The 16,371-nt window shown below is 37.9% G+C and overlaps 1 protein-coding gene across 1 annotated transcript in view; it reads right to left on the minus strand.

Annotated features, from left to right (window-relative positions):
- lrrk1 (leucine-rich repeat kinase 1) overlaps nucleotides 1-16,371 on the minus strand; it is a 134,598-nt gene that overhangs the window by 17,305 nt on the left and 100,922 nt on the right. The window contains exons 26-29 of the mRNA XM_020623620.1: nucleotides 14,522-14,719; nucleotides 14,281-14,420; nucleotides 13,844-13,981; nucleotides 9,345-9,539 (exon numbers count right to left, since the gene is read on the minus strand). Coding sequence (XP_020479276.1) covers nucleotides 9,345-9,539; nucleotides 13,844-13,981; nucleotides 14,281-14,420; nucleotides 14,522-14,719 — 671 coding nt within the window. The remainder of the gene's footprint in view (nucleotides 1-9,344; nucleotides 9,540-13,843; nucleotides 13,982-14,280; nucleotides 14,421-14,521; nucleotides 14,720-16,371) is intronic.

The raw sequence follows: 16,371 nt of genomic DNA on the forward strand, positions 1-16,371 counted from the left end.
CTCAGCACACCGATTGTGGTGCTACCACAGTCTCCGCAGTGTTGAGGCATGCATTTAATGCAACATTAGCTGAAGGTGAGGATCGAGCTCCAGGTGTTAAAAATATTGCCTGATTCCCGCCCACTTCTAAGCTGCCCTGTCTGCGCCCTTTTAAAGACACAGGCAGTATTGCATTAATTCAGCTTAAGTAGTATTTAATCAGAGCATGATACTTTTAGAGCACAAGCTGGCACACGTTTTTCTGACTTTAGTCTCTGTATGTGGACATCCTCTGAAACTTAGACAGATCATTCTTTAGGATGAAAGGAGCCTATCCTAGCATTTTCCTTGTGTGGACCACACAAAAGGTCCACACAAGAAAGGTGTTCCGTCAGGGGTTGGTTCGCACAAGTATATAAAGACAACCCCCCCGCACACGCACACACGTTTGTATAACAATAATTGTGAGGATCCTTAATGACAGGATGCATTCCCTAGCTCCGTACCTAACCTCAAGCCTTACCCAGTAAACCTGACACTACGCCTAACCCTAAAACCTCTGTCTGGCTAGTCTTTCCCCCCTTGGAGCCAAACTGATACCAGTATGGATGCTGATTCATGCCCCATTCAAATGAATGGGAAAATTCTACTTCAGCATACTTTCAGCTATTTCAGCTATCAAAATGTTCAGCTCTTCAAGGACATTCATACTACTATTCAGATTTTTTCAAAACTTCATACATTTGAAATATTTAGCTTTATTTTAGCTTTATTTTGAAAATCATTCCCCATTCAAATGAATGGGAAAATTCTACTTCAGCAAACTTTCAGCTATTTCACCTATCAAAATGTTCAGCTCTTCAAGGGCATTCATACTACTATTCCAAAGTTTTCTAAACCTCATACATTGTAAATATTGAGCTTTATTTAGAAAATCTTGCCCCATTCAAATGAATGGGGAAATTTTTACTTCTGCATATTTTCAGCCATTTCAGCTATCAAAATGTTCAGGGACATTCATGCTTCTATTCAGAAGTTTTGTAAACTTCATACTTTTGAAATATTTAGCTTTATTTTGAAAATCTTGCCCCATTCAAATGAATGGTAAAATTCTACTTCAGCAAACTTTCAGCTATCAAAATGTTCAGCCCCTCTTGGACATTCATGCTTCTATTCACAACTTTTCTGAATTTCATACTTTTGAAATATTCAGCTTTATTTTGAAAATCTTGCACCATTCAAATGAATGGGAAAATTCTACTTCAGCATACCTTATGAGCTATTTCAGCTATCAAAATGTTGAGTTCCTCAAGGACATTAATGCTTCCATGCAAAATCTTTCTAAACTTCATACTTTAAAAATATTTAGGTTTAGTTTGAAAGTGCTGCCCCATTCAAATTAATGGGAAAATTCTTCAACATACTTTCAGCTATTTCAGCTATCAAAATGTTCAGCTCTTCAGGTACATTCATGCTTGTCTTCAGAGTTTTTCTAAACTTCATACATTTTTAATATTTAGCTTTATTTTGAAAATCTTACCCCATTCAAATGAATGGGAAAATTCGACTTCGGCATACTTTCAACTATTTCAGGTAGCAAAATGTTCAGAATTTTTCTAAACTTCATGCCTTTGTAATATTTAGCTTTATTTTGAAAATCTTACCCAATTCAAATACAACCAAAATGTTCAGCTCTTCAAGGACATTCATGCTTCTATTCATAGATTTTCTAAACTTCATGCTTTTGAAATATTTAGCTTTATTTTGATAGTTTTGCCCCATTCAAATGAATGGGGAAATTCTACACTCAGCATACTTTCAGCCACTTCAGGTATCAAAATGTTCAGCTCTTCAAGGACATTCATGCTTCTATTCAAAATTTTTCTAAACTTCATGCCTTTGTAATATTTAGCTTTATTTTAACAATCTTGCCCCATTCAAGTGAATGGGAAAATTGTATTTCAGCATAATTTTTGTTATCAAAATGTTCAGCTCTTCAAGGACATTCATGCTTCTCAGAAGAATTTTATCGTGGCCCATTCAAACGCATGGGGAAATTCTACTTCAGCATACTTTCAGCTATTTCAAGTATCAAAATGTTCAGCTCTTTGAGGACATTGATGCTTCTATGCAGAATTTTTCTAAACTTCATACTTTAGAAATATTTAGCTTTATTCTTAAAATTTTGCCCCATTCAAATGAATGGGAAAATTCTTCAGCATAGTTTCAGCTATCAAAATGTTCAACTCTTCAGGGACATTCATGCTTGTCTTCAGGATTTTTCTAAACCTAATAATTTTGAAATATTTAGCTTTATTTTGAAAATCTTACCCCATTCGAAAGAATGGGAAAATTCGACTTCGGCATACTTTCAGCTATTTCAGGTAGCAAAATGTTCAGCTCTTCAAGGACTCATGCTTCTCAACAATTTTTCAAAACATCACACTTTTAAAATATTTAGCTTTATTTTGATAGTTTTGCCCCATTCCAATGAATGGGGAAATTCTACACTCAGCATACTTTCAGCTATTTCAGGTAGCAAAATGTTCAGCTCTTCAAGGACTCATGCTTCTCAACAATTTTTCAAAACATCACACTTTTAAAATATTTAGCTTTATTTTGATAGTTTTGCCCCATTCCAATGAATGGGGAAATTCTACACTCAGCATACTTTCAGCTATTTCAGGTAGCAAAATGTTCAGCTCTTCAAGGACTCATGCTTCTCAACAATTTTTCAAAACATCACACTTTTAAAATATTTAGCTTTATTTTGATAGTTTTGCCCCATTCCAATGAATGGGGAAATTCTACACTCAGCATACTTTCAGCTATTTCAGGTAGCAAAATGTTCAGCTCTTCAAGGACTCATGCTTCTCAACAATTTTTCAAAACATCACACTTTTAAAATATTTAGCTTTATTTTGATAGTTTTGCCCCATTCCAATGAATGGGGAAATTCTACACTCAGCATACTTTCAGCTATTTCAGGTAGCAAAATGTTCAGCTCTTCAAGGACTCATGCTTCTCAACAATTTTTCAAAACATCACACTTTTAAAATATTTAGCTTTATTTTGATAGTTTTGCCCCATTCCAATGAATGGGGAAATTCTACACTCAGCATACTTTCAGCTATTTCAGGTAGCAAAATGTTCAGCTCTTCAAGGACTCATGCTTCTCAACAATTTTTCAAAACATCACACTTTTAAAATATTTAGCTTTATTTTGATAGTTTTGCCCCATTCCAATGAATGGGGAAATTCTACACTCAGCATACTTTCAGCTATTTCAGGTAGCAAAATGTTCAGCTCTTCAAGGACTCATGCTTCTCAACAATTTTTCAAAACATCACACTTTTAAAATATTTAGCTTTATTTTGATAGTTTTGCCCCATTCCAATGAATGGGGAAATTCTACACTCAGCATACTTTCAGCTATTTCAGGTAGCAAAATGTTCAGCTCTTCAAGGACTCATGCTTCTCAACAATTTTTCAAAACATCACACTTTTAAAATATTTAGCTTTATTTTGATAGTTTTGCCCCATTCCAATGAATGGGGAAATTCTACACTCAGCATACTTTCAGCTATTTCAGGTAGCAAAATGTTCAGCTCTTCAAGGACTCATGCTTCTCAACAATTTTTCAAAACATCACACTTTTAAAATATTTAGCTTTATTTTGATAGTTTTGCCCCATTCCAATGAATGGGGAAATTCTACACTCAGCATACTTTCAGCTATTTCAGGTAGCAAAATGTTCAGCTCTTCAAGGACTCATGCTTCTCAACAATTTTTCAAAACATCACACTTTTAAAATATTTAGCTTTATTTTGATAGTTTTGCCCCATTCCAATGAATGGGGAAATTCTACACTCAGCATACTTTCAGCTATTTCAGGTAGCAAAATGTTCAGCTCTTCAAGGACTCATGCTTCTCAACAATTTTTCAAAACATCACACTTTTAAAATATTTAGCTTTATTTTGATAGTTTTGCCCCATTCCAATGAATGGGGAAATTCTACACTCAGCATACTTTCAGCTATTTCAGGTAGCAAAATGTTCAGCTCTTCAAGGACTCATGCTTCTCAACAATTTTTCAAAACATCACACTTTTAAAATATTTAGCTTTATTTTGATAGTTTTGCCCCATTCCAATGAATGGGGAAATTCTACACTCAGCATACTTTCAGCTATTTCAGGTAGCAAAATGTTCAGCTCTTCAAGGACTCATGCTTCTCAACAATTTTTCAAAACATCACACTTTTAAAATATTTAGCTTTATTTTGATAGTTTTGCCCCATTCCAATGAATGGGGAAATTCTACACTCAGCATACTTTCAGCTATTTCAGGTAGCAAAATGTTCAGCTCTTCAAGGACTCATGCTTCTCAACAATTTTTCAAAACATCACACTTTTAAAATATTTAGCTTTATTTTGATAGTTTTGCCCCATTCCAATGAATGGGGAAATTCTACACTCAGCATACTTTCAGCTATTTCAGGTAGCAAAATGTTCAGCTCTTCAAGGACTCATGCTTCTCAACAATTTTTCAAAACATCACACTTTTAAAATATTTAGCTTTATTTTGATAGTTTTGCCCCATTCCAATGAATGGGGAAATTCTACACTCAGCATACTTTCAGCTATTTCAGGTAGCAAAATGTTCAGCTCTTCAAGGACTCATGCTTCTCAACAATTTTTCAAAACATCACACTTTTAAAATATTTAGCTTTATTTTGATAGTTTTGCCCCATTCCAATGAATGGGGAAATTCTACACTCAGCATACTTTCAGCTATTTCAGGTAGCAAAATGTTCAGCTCTTCAAGGACTCATGCTTCTCAACAATTTTTCAAAACATCACACTTTTAAAATATTTAGCTTTATTTTGAACACACACAAGTAGGTGTGAACACATGTTCACACCTACTTGTTTTACCTACTTTGTGGGGTCCTATTGGATTATTTTCACATCTTTAAAAAGTTCAGCATACTTTCAGCTAGCAAAGCCATTCAGGTATCAAAATGTTCAGCTCTTCCAGGACATTCGTGCTTCTATTCATAGATTTTCTAAATGTCATGCTTTTGAAATATTTAGCTTTATTTTGAACACACACAAGTAGGTGTGAACATGTGTTCACACCTACTTGTTTTACCTACTTTGTGGGGTCCTATTGGATTATTTTCACATCTTTAAAAAGTTCAGCATACTTTCAGCTAGCAAAGCCATTCAGGTATCAAAATGTTCAGCTCTTCCAGGACATTCGTGCTTCTATTCATAGATTTTCTAAATGTCATGCTTTTGAAATATTTAGCTTTATTTTGATATTTTGCCCCATTCCAATGAATGGGGAAATTCTACACTCAGCATACTTTCATCTATTTCAGGTATCAAAATGTTCAGCTCCTCAAGGACATTCATGCTTCTATTCAAAAGTTTTCTAAACTTCATACTTTAGAAATATTTAGCTTTATTTTGAAACTTTTGCACCATTCAAATGAAAGGGAAAATTCTACACTTGGCATACTTTCAGATATTTCAGGTAGCAAAATGTTCAGTTCTTCAAGGACATGCATGCTTCTATTTAGAAGTTTTCTAAACTTCATACTTTAGAAATATTTAGCTTTATTTTGAAAACTTTGCCCCATTCAAATGAATGGGAAAATTCTACACTCAGCATAATTTCAGCTAATTCGGGTATGAAAATGTTCATCTCTCCAAGCATATTCATGCTTCTCTTCAGAATTTTTCTAAATCTCATACCTCTGAAATATTTATTTTTATTTTGAAAATTTTGCCCCATTCAAATGAATGGGAATATTCAAATTCAGCATACATACAGTATCAAAATTATCAGCTGCTCAAAGACATTCATGCTTCTATTCAAAATTTTTCTACTTAGCTTTATTTTGAAAGTTTCCCAGATTCAAATGAATGGTAAAATTTTACTTAAGCATACCTTCACCTATTTCGGCTATCAAAATGTTCAGCTCTTCAAGGACATTCATGGTTCTCTTAACAATTTTTCAAAACATCACACTTTTAAAATATTTAGCTTTATTTTTCAAATTTGCCCCTTTCAAATGAATGGGGAAATTCTACTTCAGCATACTTTCAGCTATCAAAATGTTCAGCTCTTCAAGGACATCTATAGACCCTATCGGACCCTAATGAGGGTCCGCTCGGGCTTAACGGAAAATCACGGAATGCTACGTGAATGGTGATAACCGACCCCCAACAATGTATACATCAAAATGTTCAGTGAAACCTTGGCTACAACGTCATTCATTTTTCCACACAATAAACACAGCAAAAGCAATAAAGCACAATAAAGCAACATTTCAGGTCACCTAGGGGGCACTGTGCCAGGCATACAATTCATATTTTAACGACTATAATCCATCAAAACACCGCTAAATAAAGCCCACACTTCACAGATTCCATAAATGCATCGGTAAAATTGCTATGTAAAAGCATTACAGAGATACAAGCCAACAAACTTCAACAACAGACATCGATTCACGAAAAGTACAGCAAAATTTCTCATCTTACCTTTGATGTTTTTATGCAGAAAAATAAGTTTTTCCAACGCAAACACTGCATTTCCTGACTCACAAAATGGCATTGGTTTGAAAAATACCATTATTTCTAAGTTAGGGGGGTTCTGGCTGGATAGAAACAGGTTTACATTGGTGCTGGCCAAAAACCCCCCTCCCCCCATGGTGCTTTTCGACTGCCATTGGTCTACAATGCTGTCAATAAGGCCTCGATAGCCTCATTCTATAGGTCGAGAGGAATCCAATGAGGGGTCATTTGTCTGTGTGCGGAAATCTGGGACCAAGCTATTGACTTGCAAATGAGGAAAGCATCAGCCCTGGCTGTGCCGTGTTCCATCTTTATTTACTCTTCAACAACAAAACATCGAAAGGTATTTACACCTCCTGACAAATCTCACAAGTGTTCCCTTTCATTTGACACCGAGAGTAACCAAATACACCGTGTTGCTGTGGAGATATACACATTTTATTTCGAGGAGTCGCCATCGATTTAAATCCCCAAAACTGGCGCCGGGCTTATATTAAGCATACTTTCAGGTATCAAAATGTTAAAGTCTCCCAGGACATTCATTCTGTGACTACGCTCACAATGCAGGTCTTAATGCTCAGATCGAACTTTTTGCCGAAATCAGATTTTTTTGTGCTGTTGTTCACACTGTCATTTAAATGCGACTGCCATCTGTCTCCTGTGAACGGTATACGGCCCTGAGGTGACCCGCATGCGCAGAAGAGGATGTGATGTCAGACGCAGCGTACTGTGTTTGCAAAAATAAAAATGGATGCGGCTCGTGATAGCATGTGCGTAGCGATGTACCAGTTAATGTGCAATCGAAATAAAGAAATAATAATAAGAAGAATATCAAGAAGAAGGAGAGCACAAATATTTCTTATGGCCTCACCTCCTCCAGCGCAGAATTGTGACGTCTGTTGCATTTCAATGACATAAAAATTGCATGAAATGCGACATGGCCGTTCAGACTGAAGTCACATTGCAAAACATCGGATATGTATCCGATTTAGGACCACATATGAAAGTGGCCTGGGCCGGATTTGAAAAAATCGGATTTGTGCTGTTCACACTGTCTATCGGATATGTGTCACATTTGGGCAAAAAGATCAGACTTGAGCTACTTCAGCCTGCAGTGTGAACGTGGCATTTGACTCAGAATACACTTCACACTTCTGAAATAGTTTGCTTTATTTTGAAAATTTCCCCCCATTCAAATTAATGGGAAAATTCTACTTCAGCATAGTTTCAGGTAAATATGCCTTTCAGGTGTCAAAATGTTCAGCATTTTCAGAGCGATCCTTCAGCACATAGCATCCACGTGCATTTACGACAGGAAATCATTTCTCTAGTTATTATTCTGGGATCTTCCACCCTTTTTTGGCACTTTATAAGTCCAGCATACTTTCAGCTATACAGGCCATTGAGTTCTTTATCTGTTCAACTCTTCAGGGACATCCCTGCTTGTACTCAACTTTTTTACAACATTTATACTTTTTAATTGATTCAGCTTTACTGTTTGCAATACAAGCCAATGGGAGTACAAAGTGCTGAGTCAATGACAGTCTTGGAGTGCCATCTGGTGGTTCATAAAATGCAGCGCAATTGGGACATGCCCATATATAACTTCTCTCTCTCCCACTCTCTGTCTCTCTCTCCCCCTCCCTCTCTCTCACACACACATTCACACCTACTTGTTTTACCTACATTGTGGGGTCCTATTGTACTATTTTCACATCTTAATAAGTTCAGCATACTTTCAGCTAGAAAAGCCATCCAGGTATCAAAATGTTCAGCTCTTCAAGGCCATTCCTACTTTATTGCATCTCATCTTTCAGATTATTCAACAAAGAACTTCAGCCATTTCTTCTCATCTTTCAGCTGTTTCAGCAATTGATTTCAGGCATTTTCAGGACGATCTTTCAGCTTATCATCATCCACATGTATTTACGACAGGAAATGCATTTCTCTAGTTATGTGATAAAACTCTGTGTTCAAGCAACAGTTAATAATAATACAAAATTTTAAATCTAATAAAACTGAAATAAAGCATAATTCTATGGAAGTGCATTGCATTCACAAAAGGAGGATTTTATCTCGTAATCATGGCTTATTCTCTCATAATTGCTCTTTAAAGGGAATGAGAGGAGCTGGTTTGATTGGTTGTACCTAAAACCAGCCCTGACTCCTCCTGCTCGACATGTATTCCTCCCTCTAATAGTGTATCCCGTCTCTCCTCCATAAATAGCCCGGTAACCTCTGGCTGCACACAAAGTGTGCTGTGTTTGTAGTCCCCAAAATTCCAAAACACCTTTGAACGCCCATGTTCACTTTGTTCCTGGAGTTTAGACACAAGTTTAGCGCTACACCCTGATGCAGGAAACTAGAGCCCTAATCTGAATTAATTATTAATTATTATTCAGATATACTGACAACTATGACTGAATTACTTTGATATAAAAAAATACAGTATGTTAAAACCTGAAGATTTTCAGGTAAATTCTGCAGCGTTCCTAATCCTGCATAATCTCATAATTATGAGGAAAAAATCTTGTAATGACAAGATCCTAATCTCATATGACAAGTTTTGTTTCTGACTCACATGATGCCGCATCTTCAGTTTGTTTGCCTTTATGATCTGATAATGTCTTTTTATGGGTTTCCAGTATATCACTATCCTAGTCACATTGACAGCAGCAGAGATAATCAGTCTGTTTCTTACAATGTAGAGAACAAGGGGAAGCATGTTCTTTATCAATCACACTGTTGACCAAAATACACTGTGTGAAAGCAGGGAGTCTCACCTTCTCAGGCTTAGTGTCCCAGCATTCAGTCAGCAGTCTTTGGAGGCAGTGGAACTGGACCTCCTCTGGACTGCCCAGTACTGGCCGGATGCCTTTAGAGAGCTTCTTTGCTATCTGAAGCTGGTGGTTTCCCAGTGCTGGCCTTTGTCCAGACAGGAGCTCATACAGCACCATGCCATAGGAGAACATGTCCACCTTCAGGCAGTGATAAAGAGAAAAGAATCAGAAAAGAATTAAGAAACATTATGGACAGGTTTCAGAGAAATATCTGAGGAAGTTACTAAGGCCTCCAGTCAGATTTGTGTGCAGTGTTCTCCCCCATGAAATACAGCCTTGGATTTAAATGTCTGTGTGGCCTGGGAAGGTTATACAGTGCCTTGCGAAAGTATTCGGCCCCCTTGAACTTTGCGACCTTTTGCCACATTTCAGGCTTCAAACATAAAGATATAAAACTGTAATTTTTTGGGAAGAATCAACAACAAGTGGGACACAATCATGAAGTGGAACAAAATTTATTGGATATTTCAAACTTTTTTAACAAATAAAAAACTGAAAAATTGAGCGTGCAAAATTATTCAGCCCCCTTAAGTTAATACTTGGTAGCGCCACCTTTTGCTGCGATTACAGCTGTAAGTCGCTTGGGGTATGTCTCTATCAGTTTTGCACATCGAGAGACTGAAATTTTTGCCCATGCCTCCTTGCAAAACAGCTCGAGCTCAGTGAGGTTGGATGGAGAGCGTTTGTGAACAGCAGTTTTCAGTTCTTTCCACAGATTCACGATTGGATTCAGGTCTGGACTTTGACTTGGCCATTCTAACACCTGGATATGTTTATTTGTGAACCATTCCATTGTAGATTTTGCTTTATGTTTTGGATCATTGCCTTGTTGGAAGACAAATCTCCGTCCCAGTCTCAGGTCTGTTGCAGACTCCATCAGGTTTCCTTCCAGAATGGTCCTGTATTTGGCTCCATCCATCTTCCCATCAATTTTAACCATCTTCCCTGCCCCTGCTGAAGAAAAGCAGACCCAAACCATGATGCTGCCACCACCATGTTTGACAGTGGGGATGGTGTGTTCAGGGTGATGAGCTGTGTTGCTTTTACGCCAAACATAACGTTTTGCATTGTTGCCAAAAAGTTCGATTTTGGTTTCATCTGACCAGAGCACCTTCTTCCACATGTTTGGTGTGTCTCCCAGGTGGCTCTTGGCAAACTTTAAACTACACTTTTTATGGATATCTTTAAGAAATGGCTTTCTTCTTGCCACTCTTCCATAAAGGCCAGATTTGTGCAGTATACGACTGATTGTTGTCCTATGGACAGAGTCTCCCACCTCAGCTGTAGATCTCTGCAGTTCATCCAGAGTGATCATGGGCCTCTTGGCTGCATCCAAGTCAAAGTCCAGACCTGAATCCAATCGAGAATCTGTGGGAAGAACTGAAAACTGCTGTTCACAAACGCTCTCCATCCAATCTCACTGAGCTCGAGCTGTTTTGCAAGGCGGAATGGGCAAAAATTTCAGTCTCTTGATGTGCAAAACTGTTAGAGACATACCCCAAGCGACTTACAGCTGTAATCGCAGCAAAAGGTGGCGCTACAAAGTATTAACTTAAGGGGGCTGAATAATTTTGCACGCCCAATTTTTCAGTTTTTTATTTGTTAAAAAAGTTTGAAATATCCAATAAATTTCGTTCCACTTCATGATTGTGTCTCACTTGTTGATTCTTCACAAAAAATTACAGTTTTATATCTTTATGTTTGAAGCCTGAAATGTGGCAAAAGGTCGCAAAGTTCAAGGGGGCCGAATACTTTCGCAAGGCACTGTATATAATACATGTGAGGAATGTAGCTGAAACTGATAGTAAGACAGAGATAATGCTGATATGATCACTGTGGTGGCATCTGGGCACAGCAAAATAATCAATAACACAAATACCACAAATAAGGGTTTTATAAACATGGAAACACTTGTACTAAGAAAACTCTACATGTAATCATCGTAAGGAAAGATGCCATAAACACTGATGTAAAACATACAGTAGTACAGTACTTCTATGCCTGAAAACAGTTCTGAATGTTGAAAAGAAACTGTAAGTCTATACTTATCAGCAGGAGAATACAGGGAGGAGGCGAGTGATAGTGACAGCACTGAAAAAGAGTTTGATTGGGAGCTACTCCACACCTCCAGCTAATCCTGGTCTGTTTTATCTTCTGAAACTCATTCATCTTGTTTAAATTTCCCTCATTCGCAATTATCATGGACTCTACAGAGCACCTTTGCTCATTAAGTATAAAAAATACATTTACTTTTTGTTTATAAAGCAAAGATAAACTCCAGTTTTGGCATATTTTCTTCATTCAGCTCATCCTTGAAACCCCTGTCTGAAGACCAAAATACCAGTGTGGATTCCCATCTCTGAACCTTGGCAGACAGTAATCGGGGGTGGGGTGGGGGGAGGCTGTGGGAATTCCTGAAATAACTACAGAGACAAACAGTAGTGCAATGCCAATAACAAGCTAACAAACTACTTTTGAGGTGACATCACTGATCCCAGGTGCACTTCAGGTCTATGGTATGATATGGCATCACAGTAGCTATGGAAAAGAATGGTATATTTATATTATATTTATGTAAGTCATAGCCTCCTGAAGTCAATTTGCCTAGTCTTAGAACACCTTCCCACTGTAGATTTTGTATATAGCTTTTATGTGCTACATAAAACTCTGCAGTTAGCAAATTCCCTTTTTATATATACACCAATCAGCCATAACATTATAAACACCTGCCTAGTACTGTTTACATAGGAGTCCATGTGGCAGTTGGTTGTCACTCATGTCACTCTGCAGCTCATCTTCTGTGAATCCATTTGCTTCCACAGTTCTGTCAGGAAGAGCACAGATGTGTCTACAATTCAGAGAAAAAAGCCCCTGACTCTTTCTCTTCATAGAAACCAATGTACAGTGTTTCTCATTTTCAACGATTTTAACAAAGATTCAAATACATTTTAATCTTTTGAAAAGTACAAATGGAAGTTAAAAGTTTAAACTACAGTAGGTCGACCTCAACATCAGTGAGCCATGGGCGTTCATGACCCTGTCTCCAGTTCACCATTTGTCCTTCCTTAGACACTGTTGGTAGGTACTAACCACTGCAGACCAAGAACACCCACCAAGACCTGCAGTGTGGGAAATGCTCTGACTCAGTCATCTCACCATCACAGTTTGGCCCTTGTCAAAGTCACTCAGATCCTTACACTTGCCCATTTCTCCTGCTTCCAACACATCAACTTCGAGGACTGAATGTTCACTTGCTGCCTAATATACCCCCCACACTGACAGGTGCCAGTGTAACAGACAGTGGTCATAATGTTATGGCTGATCAGTGTATAGTTCCCCCCGCCCCCAATCCTTCATGCAGCCCTCCAGGTAGTGGTAGTCCTAATGCTCATGAGGTAAAGCAGCAGCTTGCTAAGCTGGAACACACAGGGTCGTGATAGTCATTTGCTGTGTGTTTGTTTTACTCTGTTCACTGCCAACAGTGTCATCTCGTTGACAGCCACACGATTGATCCGGACTTATGGCATTGCCCTGTAGTTCGCAATAGGTCAGGGTAAATCACATGATTGACACTGAGTGGATTTCCTTCATGTAAAGGGCTAAAGCCTTATAACTCTAAGTTTTTAGTTCAAATCTTAAGCCGGTATGTGTTTTATGTTTGTAATGTATGAAACTTGTGTGCTTTCTATTTACTGAGCTCATCTGTTGGCTTTCAATGATTTCTTCCACCACTGCTATCAAGTCTGTAGTCGTGTATGCTTCGATGAAGGACCATAAGTCTGTAGTTCGATGCATTTAATATTTGTTAAATAACTTGATATGATATACATCCAAACGCACAGCGTAGGTTTTCACCATCTGGGAAATGTTTAGGTGGAATGGGGGAAATGCCACTGTGGTGTTTACTGTTTGGAATGTGTAACATATGTAACTTTGACACAATCTGTGTTGAGAATGAGCTAATGTAGTCCACACTGTAAGAAATAGGTATATTTGTTGTTCATGTTTATCTCTGTAACACACAAGGAAAAAGCCTAACTTACATATGCAGGTACTTCTAAGAACTCATTTTTTTCTGTTTATGACTGTTTTGTAGTTTTTGTCAAACATCTTTATATGATTTGGGTAGTATTGTGTTGTTTTATGAAACATCTTCAATTGTTTTGGCTGTTTGTATGAAACATCTTTTTCTGGTTTGGTTGTATTTTCAAATTTCTTTCACATTATACAATGTTGCTGATGAAGCAATATCGCTTCATATGCAACTGTTGCCAAGATGGCTACAGTATACAAATACACAGATTTCTTTCAGTGCAGACCATCAGATACAGATCACCAGTCTTAATGGACTCTGCTGCTCACCAGCAACCTACTAAAGACACAAGATTCATAAAGATGCTGCACACATCACTTGATGTGGGTTAAGAAGAAGTGGTCAGTACCTTCTCATCATATACGATGCCTGGTCGGATCTCAGGAGCTTGGTACCCTGGTGTGCCCTCAACCCCAAGTGCCCCCTCATGGAAGGACTGTCGAGAAATGCCATAGTCAGACAGTTTAATGTTGACTGGATCCTGCACCTGGAAGACAACACAAGAATCACTGAGCATGGTAAGAGCAAGAATGTTTCTTTATTTAAAAAAGTCTTTGTTCATATATTTTCATTTACATTATTATTTTATTAATATTTTGAATTCCTGTCTTTGTTGTGATAAAGATCTATGGACTTAAAAAAAACAACAGGGACAACAAACAAAATAAGCGCAGGACTGCTTCTGATATTTTGACATATTATTTCATATATACTACAGATTCAAATACTGTCAAAAAAACAAAATAAAAAAATGTGCGGCTTTCTTATGGTAATTCACATACAGACCTCCAGAGACCACACCAGGATGTTGTCAGATTTAAGGTCACAGAAAATGATGCTCTTCCTATGAAGGTATGCCAATCCTGCTGCAATCTGATAGGCAACTCTGAAGGTTACCATGTGACCAAGGGGCATGTACCTGCTGCCTGCAAAGAAAAAAACATAAATTCATGTTTTACTATCATAGAAACAGGCTTTAAGACCAACTTCAATTGGGAAAATACACGATGAACACTTTGCTACATGCCTTTGCGCTTCTCCTCCAGTACAGCATTGAGGCTGCCCAGGGGGGCTAACTGCAGGGCTATGCACAACGGATGGATGCTGAAGCCCACCAGAGAGACGATGCACGGATGCTGAAGAGAGTGCAACATACTGGCCTCCTGGCGGAATTCAGAGAAGCTCCGAAAGGCATCTTCAGACTGCAGATGTTTCACCATGGTATCTAAAGGAATGAAGAGAACAATGAAAGGGAGCAGAAAAGCTACAAGAAGATATTTAAAAATGAGATCTGGATAACAAATCTGTGTCCAGGAAATAAAGTGTGTTCTAAAAGCTCCGACTGACTCATTGTCAAAAACCTTCTCATACTGACAATTCCAACTTCAATAAGTCTTCATTCTTCTCTCAGTCTACATCCTTCATTTGCTAGCTAAGGCTACATCTGTCTGTAAATAGGTGAAAAACCTCTGACAAAGTAATCCCAACTAAAGGCCCATTTACTGCTGTTTGTGGGGCTTTCAAACACATTGCAAGGTCTCAAGGTCACATTATTCCATTCACATCATTTGACAGAAACCATCTTTGAAGAGCCACAAGCCTAACCAACCTAATGTCCTGCTTTTTGACAGAAGGGGGGCCTTAGAAGGGACCATGGGGTTAAGTTAAAAGCTCTCAAAAAGATGGTGTGTGGACCTTGTTTTGATTATTTACTAAACCTGTCAGGTGCAGCGCTGCAATTTTTACATTTAGCAATGTATTGATGAACACTGATGATGTTAAATGAGCATCAAACATGTAATTCTATTTACTTAAATGTTGATTAAAATAAATAACAGCAGCATCCTACTTTATCTGACACACCTTATTTTTCATGAGCTATTACAAATATTTGAATTCCTACTTCAAAAATATTAAGTACTCTATATAAACTTAAATTATTGATGTGATATGACTGAAAGACTAACTGGGAGAACAATTAGCACTGAGGTTTAATGAATCTGAGCATTTTACTAACCCCAGGGTTTGAGCTCAGTCACTCAAGGTGAACCAATTTTTTTCCCACATGTGAACACACAAATTAAGTGTAAGTCTGCACTGTGGTGGTGATAACAGCTAACTGTGATTCCCAGTGCCATGGAATAATACCAAATGTACCAAATAGCATTCGAATTGGTCAGGCAGATGTGGAGATGTTCTGCTGCATAACTGAATACTGTGAGCTACTGGTGATGAGGGAACATCTGAGGATTACATTAGAATTCACCATTTACCCTTTAGAAAGAAGATTGTAAAGTGACGGGTCTGTGTCTAGCACCAACAGTAGCAGATATGCTATTTTGACATAAGTCTGCCCAGATTTCTGCATCAACTCTAGCTGTAAAACACACATTAAGAGAAGCAACCAGAAACTGTGATACAACATATTGTAGACCAGGGCTCAGACAGACATAGGCCTTCTGATAAAAGTGCATTCTAACTAGCCTTCCACATCTCATGTTCAGCAGATACAGTGCAGTTCAGGTTACTGAGAACTGGACTATATTTCACTAATATCCTATGGAAAACTCTGCACACACAGTTTAACATGTATAGTGTGTACTATGATTATGAGTAGGATTAATAGTTATATTAATTGTATAATACTGCTTGCAGAGCACACCTCATTTAAATGGTAAATGGTAAATGGACTGTATTTATATAGCGCATTTTTCCACAGTGTGTTGCACTGGCCAAAGCGCTTTACAGGAGATGATACACCATTCACCCATTCGCACACAACATTCACACACCGATGACAACAGGCTGCCACACAACCGCGCTAGTCAATGCTTCTTCAGGAGCATTTTTTGTCCTTACAAGTAAAAAATTCTTGCA

Source organism: Monopterus albus, unplaced genomic scaffold, assembly GCF_001952655.1.
Source record: "Monopterus albus unplaced genomic scaffold, M_albus_1.0 scaffold306.1, whole genome shotgun sequence".
Taxonomy (NCBI): Eukaryota; Metazoa; Chordata; class Actinopteri; order Synbranchiformes; family Synbranchidae; genus Monopterus; species Monopterus albus.